The following is a 13420-nucleotide window of genomic DNA, read 5'->3' on the forward strand; positions in this document are numbered from 1 at the left end:
CTTTCCCTCCTCCAGACTCTTATACCCTACATAAACTCTTCAGCAAAATGAAGTTAAGTAAGGTAGTTGGACAGTTGGTAAACTTGTCCTTATGGCATCTTAAAACTCATTTCTTAGATCTAGAAGTGAGTAATAAATCCAGGCACAAAGCCATTTTTTGTATGCATCAAAGATACCTTCTATTTATGAAGTTAAAAATCTGAAGCTGCATTTTTCTCATACGTAGAAAAAAACACATAAAATTATTAAAACCAGTTGGTCCAAGACAAAAAATAGACCGAAGAAAATCACACTCTGTACCATGAAAGCATGCTGTTCCAGAGAGGTTCTTGTATTGTGTCCATATCTGTAATATAGTATCTAACAATAGTAATATTTAGCCTCCCATATAACCTGTTCTGTTTTTCCATTTCACACCTTCTTTATAAAGGGAAAGAATTGTACATAATCTGAGATTAGCATATTTTCAGTTTACATACAACAGTATGTATGTAAACAGGTCTTTCAGAAATACAAGTTTCAGAACATGTAGGGATTTTTCTATTTATGTTTTTCCATTTTTCAGAGTGGAACTTCTTATGGTTGCATAATTTTAGAAGTGGATAAATGAGAGGAAGCATAGTTGAAAAGTGTTCTTGCAATGATGACAGTGGCCACTGAATGAGGAAACATGAGCAGTATGATATTAATGTGTATCTCAAGCTTCCATGACCTTTCAGGGCACTCAGTGATAGCTGGCTGAGACATGTACTCTGGGTGATAATCATATATACAGTGAGAAACATAGGACAGTTTTCTCTGCTTTTTAAAATTCCTTTAAAGAAATAAAAGTTCCAATTCAAATGTGAAACTTCCTTTTTCCTATGGATCACTGTGTGTCCCAGAGAAACTTCAGTTATTACTTTAACATCAACAGTTAGTAGATATGGTAAATGACTTAGAAAGTGCATTGATGTTCAACTCCATCCAAAATTGGCAGTGAAATGAAGCATTTTCATATCTAACGGATCACATCTCCTCCTTGTTTTCCCCTTTAAAGCCTTTATTTTTAGGCAAGAAGGTTTGGGTAATGTCCTTGCCTTGCTGTGCTTTGAAATGGATTTTTATTTTTCTATTTCAATCTGTTGTTGTTGTTATTACTACTACTACTTCTACTACTACTACTACATGCGTCGTATTAAATATATGCAGTCCTTCAAGGACATTTATTTGCTAAAACTGCGTATATATTAAAAAATTTTTTTCTTTTCATTTTCACAGAAACTCAATTTAAAAAAACTGTTGAAGTGTCTAAAGAAACAAATACAAAAGCTCATGAGAAAAAGAATGTCCAAATGGTGAACTTTCCACATTTTTTATAAATAACCAGAGAACTTGCATAAAAAAGTGTGAAAGTGGGTTGCATGGAAAGCAATATGTGTGCTAGAATTCTGAAGTGAAATAAATGTCACATAAGTCCAAAAGAATCTCGCTTCCTGTTGATTTTGCAAGGAGTTTTTCTTGGAAAAATCACACTTTGTAAGTGGGACATATTTAATAACCCGTGAAGGAAATTGCTTAAAGTTACTGAAAATAATTTCTTCAACAATATATTGTATTTTATATAGTATATACATGTTTTTATAAATCTATGTTTATATTTGCATATATATCTATGTGCAAACACGTGTGTATATATGTGTAATATTTGTATATACATTGTAGCTAATGCAGAATAGTTTATTAATTTCCATTGACAGTTGAGTATCACGATGCTTTTAAACCCACTTTCAAAACTTTGTTAGTTGTTTGATGTGTCTTTCCCTTATTTATTTGACACAAAGAATGCAATACTGTTAGCATTTGGTTGAAACTTTAACACGTAAGAGATTATGTATTCTTTTTAATTGTAGGCACTGGTTAATCGTGATCTACCCTCTAATTGCTTGCCTGTTGATGCACGTAATTTTAAATGTATCCTTTCACCTATTAGCTAAGTGTATCAGCTAAATTTCCTTCTTTTGTTGTTTAAATATCATTGTTTGTGATTAACTGTTCATCAGATATTGTGGACCCCTATAATGAAGGAAGAGAAGCAGGTAATATATTAAATAATATTTTATTCACCATCTACCCATGGAATTTAGAAATTTTTGTACCAAAAAATGAAGTCATGACATCAAGATGTTGGCAAAAGTGTTCCTTTTCATCGGAACAGCACAGCTTATCACCTGTAAATGGTGCATCAGTGAAACAGTATAACAGTTAAATGGAGGTTTTTAGTTCAATCACAGGAAGACAGACTGGTTTGGGTTGGAAGGGAGCTATAAGCTCATCTCATTCCACCCCCTGCCACAGGCAGGGACATCTTCCACTGAACCAGGTTGCTCCAAGCCTCATTTAACATGGCCTTGAATTCTTCCAGGGATGGGGTAGCCACAGCTTCTCTGGGCAACCTGTGCCAGGGCTTCACCACCCTCACAGGGAAGAATTTCTTCCCGATATCTAACCTAAACCAACTAGGTTTCAGTGTGAAGCCATTCTCCCTTGTTCTGTCACTACATGCTCTTGTAAATAGTCTCTCTCTATCTGTCTTATTGGCTCCTTTCAAGCCTTGAAATAGTTATTAAGTTTAAACACAATGCAAAAGGAGCTACAGAACAATCAGTAGCATAACAGAGTATGTCTCCATGCGTTTGCAGTTCTTCTTCACAGCAGATGAATATAAAACACTTTATGTGCTCAATATCTGACTCTAGAATGTATCTTTTAACTTATACTGTGAGAAAATGTAGTCAAAAGGAGAAAATTGTTTATCATTAATTGTGCAATGTCCTTGGAGAGAAGAGGTGGGCTTGGAGTCTTGTTTTCTGAAATCAGGACTCTGGAAACTCAGTTAGTTTATCCACCTACTTTAGTCCTCTCTGAGCCTCTGGAACAGAACCGTATGAGCAGTACTGGTTTTCAATTCTTTATCCTTTTTTCAGGGTATCTAAAACTTTTTCTTTGTGTCTTTTACCTGTCTACCAAATAATCCTTGTTCATTATAAAATACGCCTTTCAAATGGGCATCCCAGTTTTACTCTGTCACAATTGCTTCAATTTTAAAAGCCAGACTTAAGTTTCAAAAAACATCAAATCTAATGATGACCTAAAATCCCCTAAATTTGATAGTGTCATTTTAAAATTATTGAAATTGAGATTGCCCAATGTAGCTTGTAGTATGTTACATCCATACTGATGAAATTCTGTTGTTACAGAAGGTTCAAGTCCTTCCCAAAAAATAAAAGAAATACTAGAAAAATACCGTGACCTATTTACACTGCAGTGGGAAGGCGTCGTTGGAAATATGTGTGTTCCAAGGTATGTAATATTCTGTCTTCTTTCTTGTTTTATCCATGTTTCTTGTTTAAAATTGTGCCTATTGTCAGAGACTTTGGTCATATAATAGGGTCACATTTTGCTGAGCTGATAAACACATAGCAAACCATTGTTGTATGAAACACAGATCTATGTTTGTAGACAGAATAATCGAGGGATCTGAAATAAAGTGCCACAACGTGATTTAGCCAGGTTGGTTTTGTCAGAGTTGCTGTGTATGTAAATAATCTAATTTTGATAGAAAGTCTTCTGGTGCGGTCTTTGATGAATACACATATGTGAGCATAAGTGTAATTTCTGGCTTTGCTCATATTTGTTTTTAAATTCAAGTGTTAAAAACATAGCATCTTCAGGCACCTTCAGTCAACCATAAATGGGAGGACAGATTTCAGAGGCAGACTAGTGAAGGTACATCACACAGTTTCCAATTTCAAACATGATCATGAAGCTAATACCATTTTATGGAGTCTACTCATAAACACGCTTTGTTTTTTATAGAAATACTTTACTTTTAAGATCATAGCCATAGAGGAATAAAAGGGATTTCAAGAGGTCAGACAGTGACAAGCCCTAGGAGTCGACATGACCATTGCTCGACATTCCTTCCTAACTGCTAGTTTAGCAATCAGTCCTTTGGAATTTTCTCTACTTAGCTAATACCACTGAGTAGGTACTCTAATATTTTTTCATAACAATTGCAAACATTGTTATTATCAAATTGCAGTTTTTGCTGCCAGATAGTCTGATTATCCACATCTCTTTTCAAAAACCAATTGCTCATGTCCTGGTGGGTATATACACAACTGCTCCCTTTGAATGTTAGAGAAAGACCTTATTTTAAAGCTGTACAATACATACAGCAATGATTTTTTTTTTGTTGTTTTTTTGATGGAGAGGTTGGTATTTATCTAAAAATACGCTATGCCTCTATTTATCTGAAATACACTATTGCTCACTATCAGATGTTACTCAGTAATCATTTTAATACAAGGCTACAGTATTAATAATCCATATGAGGTATTACACTTTTCACAGAATTCTGCAGTCGTGTTTGTCTCCTTGCTTTGCATGCTGACTTTACTACAATCATTTCTGGAGTAAATAGCACTGAAGTGTTTGCTATGGATAATTTCTGAAAAGTATTCTTGTAAAACAGTAACATGAAAGTAACTTCCTTTCTTTCTTCTTCCTTCCTTTCAGCCAAGCTGAATGGGAGCAGCTGCTGACAAACTGTAGTGCATTTCTGTTCTATGGGATGGAGAGATTCATGTCTCATGTATTGCTTAATTGGTTGGTTGCTATGAACATCCCAAGTAAGATAAGCAAATTGAGAAATATTTTTAATTACACTAACTTTTATTCCTAGATCTGTCCTACTGTATCTTTATCGCAGTATTGATGTTGGCAATTAAGGGCTTTTTCTAGATCCAGGGTTTTTAGTCAGAAAACCTCTGTATTATGTAGGTTTTGTTCTGTTGCACAGCTTTCTTGTTAAGCCTCACAGATAAGCTTAGTCTTTCTTCACTTCAATATGATGGAATTTCTTAGGTTTCAAAAATTAAGTCATCATCCAATGGTTTTCTCAGTAAACCTTCTCTTTTTCTTTAGAAGTATTTGGTTGCAAAATATTTTTTAGTGGTAAGAACAACCTCTGCAGTACCACTTCAAAATTTGGAAGTCTCTGCTGAGGCAAACAAGAATTGTCCATCAAGGCTAGGTTAATGCTGAAGGATTACTCTAGTATTACAGAGCATTTGTAGACTCTGAGAAGGTATTTTTTCTCTGTTTTTTCACAACTATTTAGTCTTTCTGTTGTAGCATAAGGCTTAGATTCAGGACTGGTTTTTCAGATTCGCGATCTTCCTTTCTCCTCCTGTTTTCCTTGCACATCTGGAAGAAACTTGACTTTGGAGTTGTGCTGAATTTGTCAGGGTAGCTGTATTGTGTTGACATGTGAAACTGAGGAGGAGAGTACACATCAGATTGTGAAGCCCTGTAGAGCAACAGGAAGCTTCTTCATGACGCTTTGGTTTTAAAAGTGATTTAAATATCTATATGTAAATATTACAAGAAATAAGAAAATATGTCTTCTATATACATGGGTCATGTCTGAAGATGATGTTTCAGATATCCATAGACCAGATACTTACAGGTCTGGCAACTTTTGGAAAGTTGTTAAACCTTGCCCTTTGTCCTACTCTTAAAATAAGCCTGGATTAATTCTGTCTGAGATTACTGAAAGCTCTAACCTAGATCAGATATTATTAAGTATTCAGTTTGGTCATTTACATGATGAAATATATATCATTGCTAAATCTGAGCATGAGACCAGGCTGACAAAGAGAATGCAGTGGTTTAGCAAATCCTGAAATGCGAGATCGTGATATAAATTAACCTTTGTGCAGGGGTGATTTGGGAAAGTCTAGTGGGAGATATTATACTTAAGGGAAAATAATCAGTTAATCATTAATAAGTTAAGGTGTGACTGTTTAAGGAGCAGAGTTACAGAGCAGAGTCAAGAGATGGATCACAAATTAAACAACGTACCCTTGCTAGTGTTAAAAAACCCCCGAGGTCTGTATAGGGGTAACTATACAGGAGGGTCATGTGCAAGCTGTATGAAATAATTTTCCACTCTATGTAGTATTGCAAAGGTCTCAACTGGAGAAGAATATTGACCATATAGAGTAAGTTATTTCTGGAGAATATTAGGAGTGGTCAGAAGGATGTACCACAGCTTGTGTGCTTAGTTTTATTAATAAATATGTATGTGCATTGGTATGTTTATATGGATTTAAAACATGCTTTCGGAGGAAAAATTGACATATTGAGAGGAGACATGATAAAAGTTTTAAGTGTGTTGAAGACTTTCCAGGCAGAAAAGTATTACAAATTTGCCTCTCATATGCTTGGGTTAGGAGAATAATTAACAGATTGAAGCTGCAGCAAACCAAACAGTAGGCAAAACCTTTTAATTCTGAGAGTATTCTGAGTTATTTCACTGGAGACCTTTAAGGAAAATAAGGCATGTTAGGGATGTAACTTGTTGTGATTTTTGGAGAGGAACTGTGGTATAAAAAATTTCAATACCAGCATCCCATAAACTCTTCCAAGAGTTCATAACTACAGAGCTGGGTCATCTAGGTCATTGGCTGTAATAAGATGGTATGTAGACTTCATTACCTATTACACTAATGTGGCATAGTAAAAAACCCCTGCAAAACACTATGGGAAAGTGTAGCAAAATTACATTAAATAACACTACAATGACTTCTATGCGTGTACATTTACATAATACTTGACAATTGTGGCTGAAATATGTAGATTTTATACTAGTGGTTTAGACTATGTTCAAGAAAGTAATTAACTTACAAAATGCCTGATTTACTTTAATTATTATGCTGGGTGTTATTATTCATGCAAATACCATTGCTGTATTTTTTTCCAGAATGCCGTTTGGTGATTCTTCTGGATCTGGTACGGACACAGCAAAGTTTCCAAAGAATTACAAACTCTGATATCCACAAAAGGTAGGTAAAGTCAATTTCAGTAAAGTCCACAATAAGGCACATTATTTCAAAACAAAGTTAAAATTTTGAGTTTTGAATATTCTCCTTTACTTCTGCAAGTAGAAGGGCTTCTTCATAGGACTACTAAATAGGATGAAAGCTCTCTTACGTGGAAGTGATAAGAAAATATGATGCAGAAACCTTGCTGCATTACAGGTACCTCACAAGTCTGAGATCAAGATTCTCAAAATGTTCTAACTGAATTTATAAAATTTTCCTTTAACAGATAAACTGCTAAGAGTACCTCTGAGGATTCATACATGGAAAAGTTTTAAACACTCTGACAGATTTTTATTTAAATGAATTATTATGGCATGTTAAATAACCTGTTTAGAATTTTTAATATAATTAATTGCAGCTTTTTTATCTTTAAAAGCATCTCAGTATTTTCTTTGCTTTTAAGTGGACAGCTGGTAGGATTTACATTCTTTTGTTGCATGTCCATATGAATTCCTGATAGATGCCACAGTGTCCTAATTTTACTCGTTAATTATTTAGTCCATGCTGAATTTTCAGATAACCTGATCATTCTCTTGAGGGATGAGATGCCTTGCACAGGAATGTAGATAGATTGGAACACTGGGCAATCAACAGTGACATGAAATTTAACAAGAAAAAAATGACAGACTCTTCACTGGTGACAGAGTAATGCCAGACACAAGTATAAACTTGGAGAGGGGTGGCTGGAGAGCAGCCCTGCAGAAAGGCACTTGAGGCTGAGCCAACAGTGTGCCTGGGCAGCAAGTGAGCAAAGCACATCCTGGGGACATGAGCATCTTTTGACTTTTCTAGTTATTCATTCCGTGAAGAAGAAATAGAAAAAAAATTATCTAAAAATACTGTTTAATTAGTGCAATGATGCGTAAGTTAAATCCAATTGTGTGTAAGATAGGTTATACACACATCTACGTATGTAAGTATACAGATGTCTGAGTGTATAAACAATCTCCTGATATTTTTTTATATCCTTTTTGATCCCAAACAGCCATTTCCTAAAGTAAACTAAAACACAGTTTCTTAAACTAGTTTTTCAAACTCAAAAATTTTGAAGTCTCAGTTTAATAGTTTGGTGAATTTATCAATAAGTCTTACTTGTTTAATTCCAAAAGCTTCCTGAAAATTTAGAATAACAATTTAAAAATGAGTCACATAAACTCCATAGACAATCAGACAGCATTTCCCCAAAAGATTACAGAAAACTTTATAATCTTTTTATAAAGTTACTATGAAAAGCAGATCTGAATAAAATCAAAATGCAACCTTTTATTTACTGCAGTTTCAACCTTAGAGTATCCCTCCCATTTTATGACTGAGACAATAATACCAAAGATACTTACTGAAATATTCAGCGGTAAAAACTCAAATGCCACATTACAAGTGATTTGCTTTTAAGCCTCCAAATCAACACCAAATTTATGACAAAGAACAAGTTACCTGCAATATTATATGTCTAAACATGTCTTTTCACACCTGATTTGCAATATTTTCTGCAGTGTTTTGTAAAAGTTAGAATGTTACTCATTTCATGTTTCCAGAGATGTCCAGAACTACAGTAATATGACAGAGAGTAATCCCCATAGTAAAATTGCATCATGAAAAAATGTAGAGATAAAGTTACCTGAATTCATTGTATTAAATTCAAAGTGCTGTATAAACATAAAAAAACCACTTGATGCTCAGCAAACAAGAAAATGCAGTTGGCATTCTTTCTCCTTCTATTAAAGAGCATTGTATATTTGGTTATGTTTTTTATATCTTATGTACATTTTTCTTTTATTGATCTCATAATTCTGATCTTCCTTAGTGGTCTACATATTGCTTTAGAGAGACCAACAGAGACAGCAATGCTTCTAAGCCTTACAGGTGTTGGTTCTGTAATTGCCACCCAGTGGTACACAAACTTGCAGGAGAATGCAGAAAGGCTGGAGGTCTTGTTTGAGAGTAAGTGTTTGTCTTTGTCTTAGTTTGTATGTATATTGCGTCAGACATTTGTGTGGGTGTGCTCATGGAGTGTGTGTACCTGCCTGTCTCCTGTCTCTTCTTTCTTTGCTCCTTACCAAATTTTGCCTGGAGTTTCCATAGGTGGTGAACTGCCTGCAGGAGCCACCAGGTGGTTGACAGGTTGATCTTTCATACAGAACAGTAACCTATTTAAACAGTTTTAGTGGAGTGTTTGTTTATGGTACTATATAAGGATGTTTATGGTAAGAATAGGATTTATACGGTGAGAAGCAGTGCCCTAGGACACAGCCATCTGTAGTTACATAAACTATGGGAAAAAAAGCCCCTGGATTTAACTTACATCTGCACAGATACATCACTTCAATCTTCCTTTTCATTAAGTTTTAAATGTGAAAGCACCAGGCTGTATGGTTGATATTTTCTTGTTTTTCAAAACTTTCATTAAAAACTCACAGAAACTAACATTTCTTTCCAGATTTGCTGAACTTTGGTAAAACGGCTGGGCAGACAGTTCATATTCTTCAAAGTAGAAGTCACAGGAAAAGGGATTCCATTAAAAGTAAGAATTAAAAGGCTTACTATGAAAGACTGGCTGTAAACACTAACTAGAACCTTTAGATAGGTAGATCAATACGGTGGTTCATGGGTATAAGTGAAACCTTCCAGATGAGCTATTACAATTTTCTCTGAAACTTCTTAAAAGAATTGAGTCAAAAGACCACTGATACAATATCATAATTGGAGTAGCTATATTTTTTACAAATAAAATTCTGGGGAGACTTTGACATAGCTGACCAAAAGCTAAAATTTGTTTTCCACTGAACAAATAAAGTAATGTTACTAACAAGGTATATCCGGAGCACAACATGAACAATATAAATGGAACAGGATTGTAGACTGCAAAGAGATCAGTAGGATCTGCAATGATTCTAGACAGTCTGCATTTTAAAGGGCGTACTAGATATAAGAAGTATCTGGCATCTTGTTGGAGAGCAGGGAAGAATTTTTGAGTAAAACAGCTTCTAATAGACTGTCTATAAAATTGTACTGCCATTTTTCAGTGTACAGGACTTACCTTGTAAAATAAGGTTTAATAAAATAAATTTTATTTATAACTTGCACTGTCATAGAATTGAAGAGAGAAAGAATTCACATCAGAAATATTCCCTAGTTTTCTAGGGGGTTTTGTGGTTTTTTTTTTTTTCAAAGAATGCTTCTTCAATATAGTGGCAGTTGTTAATATTTTTAAAAGAATGTAAAAGAACCACAAGTATTAATCAAAGAGAATGTGTGCTAAATTATGGCATTTACAGCATTCTTATATTTAGTCATATTCAGAAATAACAATGGTTTTTGATACATTTTTATAGTGGAAGCAGATTCTCACACCTCTCCTGGAGACAGAAAAGAAGAGCAGACTGTTTGCACTTCCTCAGATCTTCCTGCAACTCATCCATCATTTTTTAATTGTGTGATCTATGGTTTACCAAACATAATTCTGAGGTAATTCTTGTCAGTCTTTTCATGCTAGGAATACCTGCACTGGTGGTCTAAGGAGAGGTGAGATTAAGAAAATTTGCATATTGCTGATTCCTCTTTCAGATGTAAACAGTTTGATATTAGAATAAGAGTCAGGAAAATAGAATATGTAATTCAGAAATGTCAGTTAGTACTGTAAGGTTTTTTTAACTTGATGAATCCTTTAAAAATTTGCTAAGTACCAACATATCTTACAGAAAAGTGGATTAGTATTTTTCAGCCTTGATGCATGAATTGGAATGTGTCGATGTCAGTGCTTCTGTTTGGAAAAATGTTTCCTTGATCTATTTTATTTTCACATGGATGATTCATCAGGAACTTAGCTAAAAAATTTACCAAGTGACCTTATTCTGAACGAACTGATCTTTTTATATAGAGGTAGTTGTAGTTTAATTAGAAAACAAGTTAGCGTTAAATAAAATGGTTAATAATTTTTGCTGTCTTTATTGTCCTGTGTTTTTCCTCAATAACATATGAATATATATTACATTATTTCAAAATCCCAAATAAGATTATTGTGTGTATGGATTTTGTAATATGCTCTGTTTAACAGCAATCCGTTTTTAATTACACACTTTAAAACTTCATAGCAATAGAAATAGATGTAAAATAATTTAGCATTTATGGGAAGTATAAAGTTTGGTTGTTACGGCAACTAAAATAATTTCAAGAGTCTTTTTTCCCAGTAAAATGGTGATGTCTATTTCCTTTGACACTTCTTTTGTATCTGATAGAGCATCAAAATGGTACTGAAAAGATGCTGTCCTTGGCTACCTGATGTGTTACAATCAGTTAGAACCTGGTAAAGGGTTACAGGGCTATGTAGACCACAATACAAAATAATGGTATGTAAAATACTTTCTGCACTTAAGAGAATATAAATTTGTGCTTCCTTCCCTCTTTCACTCCATTTAATTACATGACCTTATGTGAACAACAGCTGGTCTGTCAAACTGTGTTCCATAACATGCATGATTTTTATTCCCCTTATAACTTGTTAGACATAGGACATACATATTTTTTATGGCATGTATCTTGGCCTTTAATACATTACAAATTAAGTAAAGAAGTAACTGAGGTTACCTGGTCTGAAAATTAAGGATTCAGATAATAACAAATATTATCAAGTCTCTGAACTTGCCATGTTTTGCCAGATACTGGCATGAATCTCCAAGTTCTGGTATTGATTTGTTTAGTTTTTAGGTCTTTTAAGATACCTTTTCATTGTATTTCTGTAACACGGCTGCTTTTTTTACATCCCATGAATGGTATTTGGGAAGCTAAAGTATTGCTGAGTTTGAAGATGCAATTTGTGTTGAAGGAAGCAAGTGTTCACACTTCTTGTTCACTATAGCAAATGTACACATATTGTTAATTTCTCTAAGTATGTGCAACATTAATTTTCACATAATTCTCCAACATATTGATTGCCATGAAACTGTATTTCCCTGCTCTTAATGTCATTGTTTACCTTGAACGCCATCTTTCTAGTGCTGTCTCTTTTTTTGTAACATAAAAGGTTTGGGAAAAAAGTGTATTCAATGGGAATTATGAAGCCTTGGCTACCTTGCTACGTGACAGTCCTTATGGATTTTTGTTAGCTTCTACCTTCTTGAAGTAAGAAATTTCATGAATAACAAATTCCAGAAAAGTTTCAGTGCTTCAGAAGTGGCAGGGTTGTTCTTCGAGAATAATCCAGGATAAAAACTTAAAGATTTCAAAGATTAGAAAAATTACTGATATCTAGGTACAATGGGCTTGTTCACTAGTTTACTACTGTGGTTTGTTTATGAACTGATGGAAATAATCTAATGAAGTCTTTTTCTCCAAAAATATTCCCATTTTGTATTTGATCCTTTAGCTCTCACTGCATTGCAGCAACCTCTGCCAGAAGGATGAATTGGGTATGAGGAAAAACTTCTTGATAGCCCTCTGTAGTACATACCAGTCAGTAAAATCATAATAGCAGTAGGACTACATGAGTAGATGATAAACTGTACTTCAGGTGACAGTGAATATGCATTCAGTGATCTAAGAAGACATCTAGTTCATTCCTTCAGGAATTGATGCTGGAAATAATGTCATCTTTTCCATTATGCTTTTGTAGCAATGTGTAGTGACACGATTGTACAAAAGTAAAGAGTCTCTTCAGGAGAAGATACATAGTAGAAGTTGGAATGATTTCAAAAGAAAAAGAGCATAGATAGTTAACACCTTCTATATTTCTTTTAAAATTACAACGACAATTTAGCAAGTGAGAGGAACCTACTTCTTATTTGTGCTGAAGTATCTCAGCTGGTGGAGTTTGAGAGTCTAGTATGATTATCAGTTCGAGAGTGAACAAGAATGGAATGAGCAAGGAAAGGTTGAGAAGAAGCACTGTAAAAAATTGCTGTTTCAGAACCTGTTTTAAATAAGGAACTAAAAGCTTAAAATTTCTGATATTCCTCACATTTCAAGGTAAGGTACTGTCATAGCAAGTTACCTGGACTAACAATATCAAGCATTCTCTCCACAGAGTGAGCCAGCAGATGCTGGCAGTGAAAGCAAAACAAATCAGCTGTGTGCAGCACAGAAGGGTATGTTCATCTTGTAGCAGTTTAATATATGAGATCCCCAGGAGGGCACTTGGCTTTAAATTATTGGGAGAAGTAAATAGCAGCATAGTCATACAAGGTGCTGTACAGAAGGTCTTCATTCTTTAAAACCTGAATATGAAATGAGTGAACCAAAATTTTCAGCTGCAGATACAAAAGTGGAATTAAGACTGTTGATCTAATATAAGATTTTCTGAAATTCATTAAGTATATATGAGTAGCAAGTTCAGAAAGTCAAGTTCTAGTATCATAGAATCCTGTAATGATTCGAGTTGGAAGGGACCTTTTTTCCACCCCTGCCATGGCAGGGACACCTCCCACTGTCCCAGGCTGCTCCCAGCCCCAATGTCCAGACTGGCCTTGGCCACCGCCAAGGATCCAGGGGCCGCCACA

The 13420-nt window shown here is 34.6% G+C and overlaps 1 protein-coding gene across 1 annotated transcript in view; it reads left to right on the forward strand.

The window, feature by feature from the left end:
* Positions 1-10872, forward strand: part of CFAP46 (cilia and flagella associated protein 46) — a gene marked incomplete at its 5' end in the record, with an annotated part of 72158 nt that extends 61286 nt beyond the window's left edge. Inside the window, 9 exons of the mRNA XM_017733886.1 lie at positions 1261-1337; positions 1893-1953; positions 2043-2078; positions 3240-3342; positions 4561-4673; positions 6809-6890; positions 8734-8870; positions 9367-9450; positions 10262-10872. Of these exons, the coding sequence (XP_017589375.1) occupies positions 1261-1337; positions 1893-1953; positions 2043-2078; positions 3240-3342; positions 4561-4673; positions 6809-6890; positions 8734-8870; positions 9367-9450; positions 10262-10398 (830 nt within the window). The remainder of the gene's footprint in view (positions 1-1260; positions 1338-1892; positions 1954-2042; positions 2079-3239; positions 3343-4560; positions 4674-6808; positions 6891-8733; positions 8871-9366; positions 9451-10261) is intronic.
* Between the last annotated feature and the right edge of the window lie 2548 nt (positions 10873-13420).

Source organism: Corvus brachyrhynchos, unplaced genomic scaffold (assembly GCF_000691975.1).
Source record: "Corvus brachyrhynchos isolate BGI_N302 unplaced genomic scaffold, ASM69197v1 scaffold514, whole genome shotgun sequence".
Classification (NCBI taxonomy): domain Eukaryota; kingdom Metazoa; phylum Chordata; class Aves; order Passeriformes; family Corvidae; genus Corvus; species Corvus brachyrhynchos.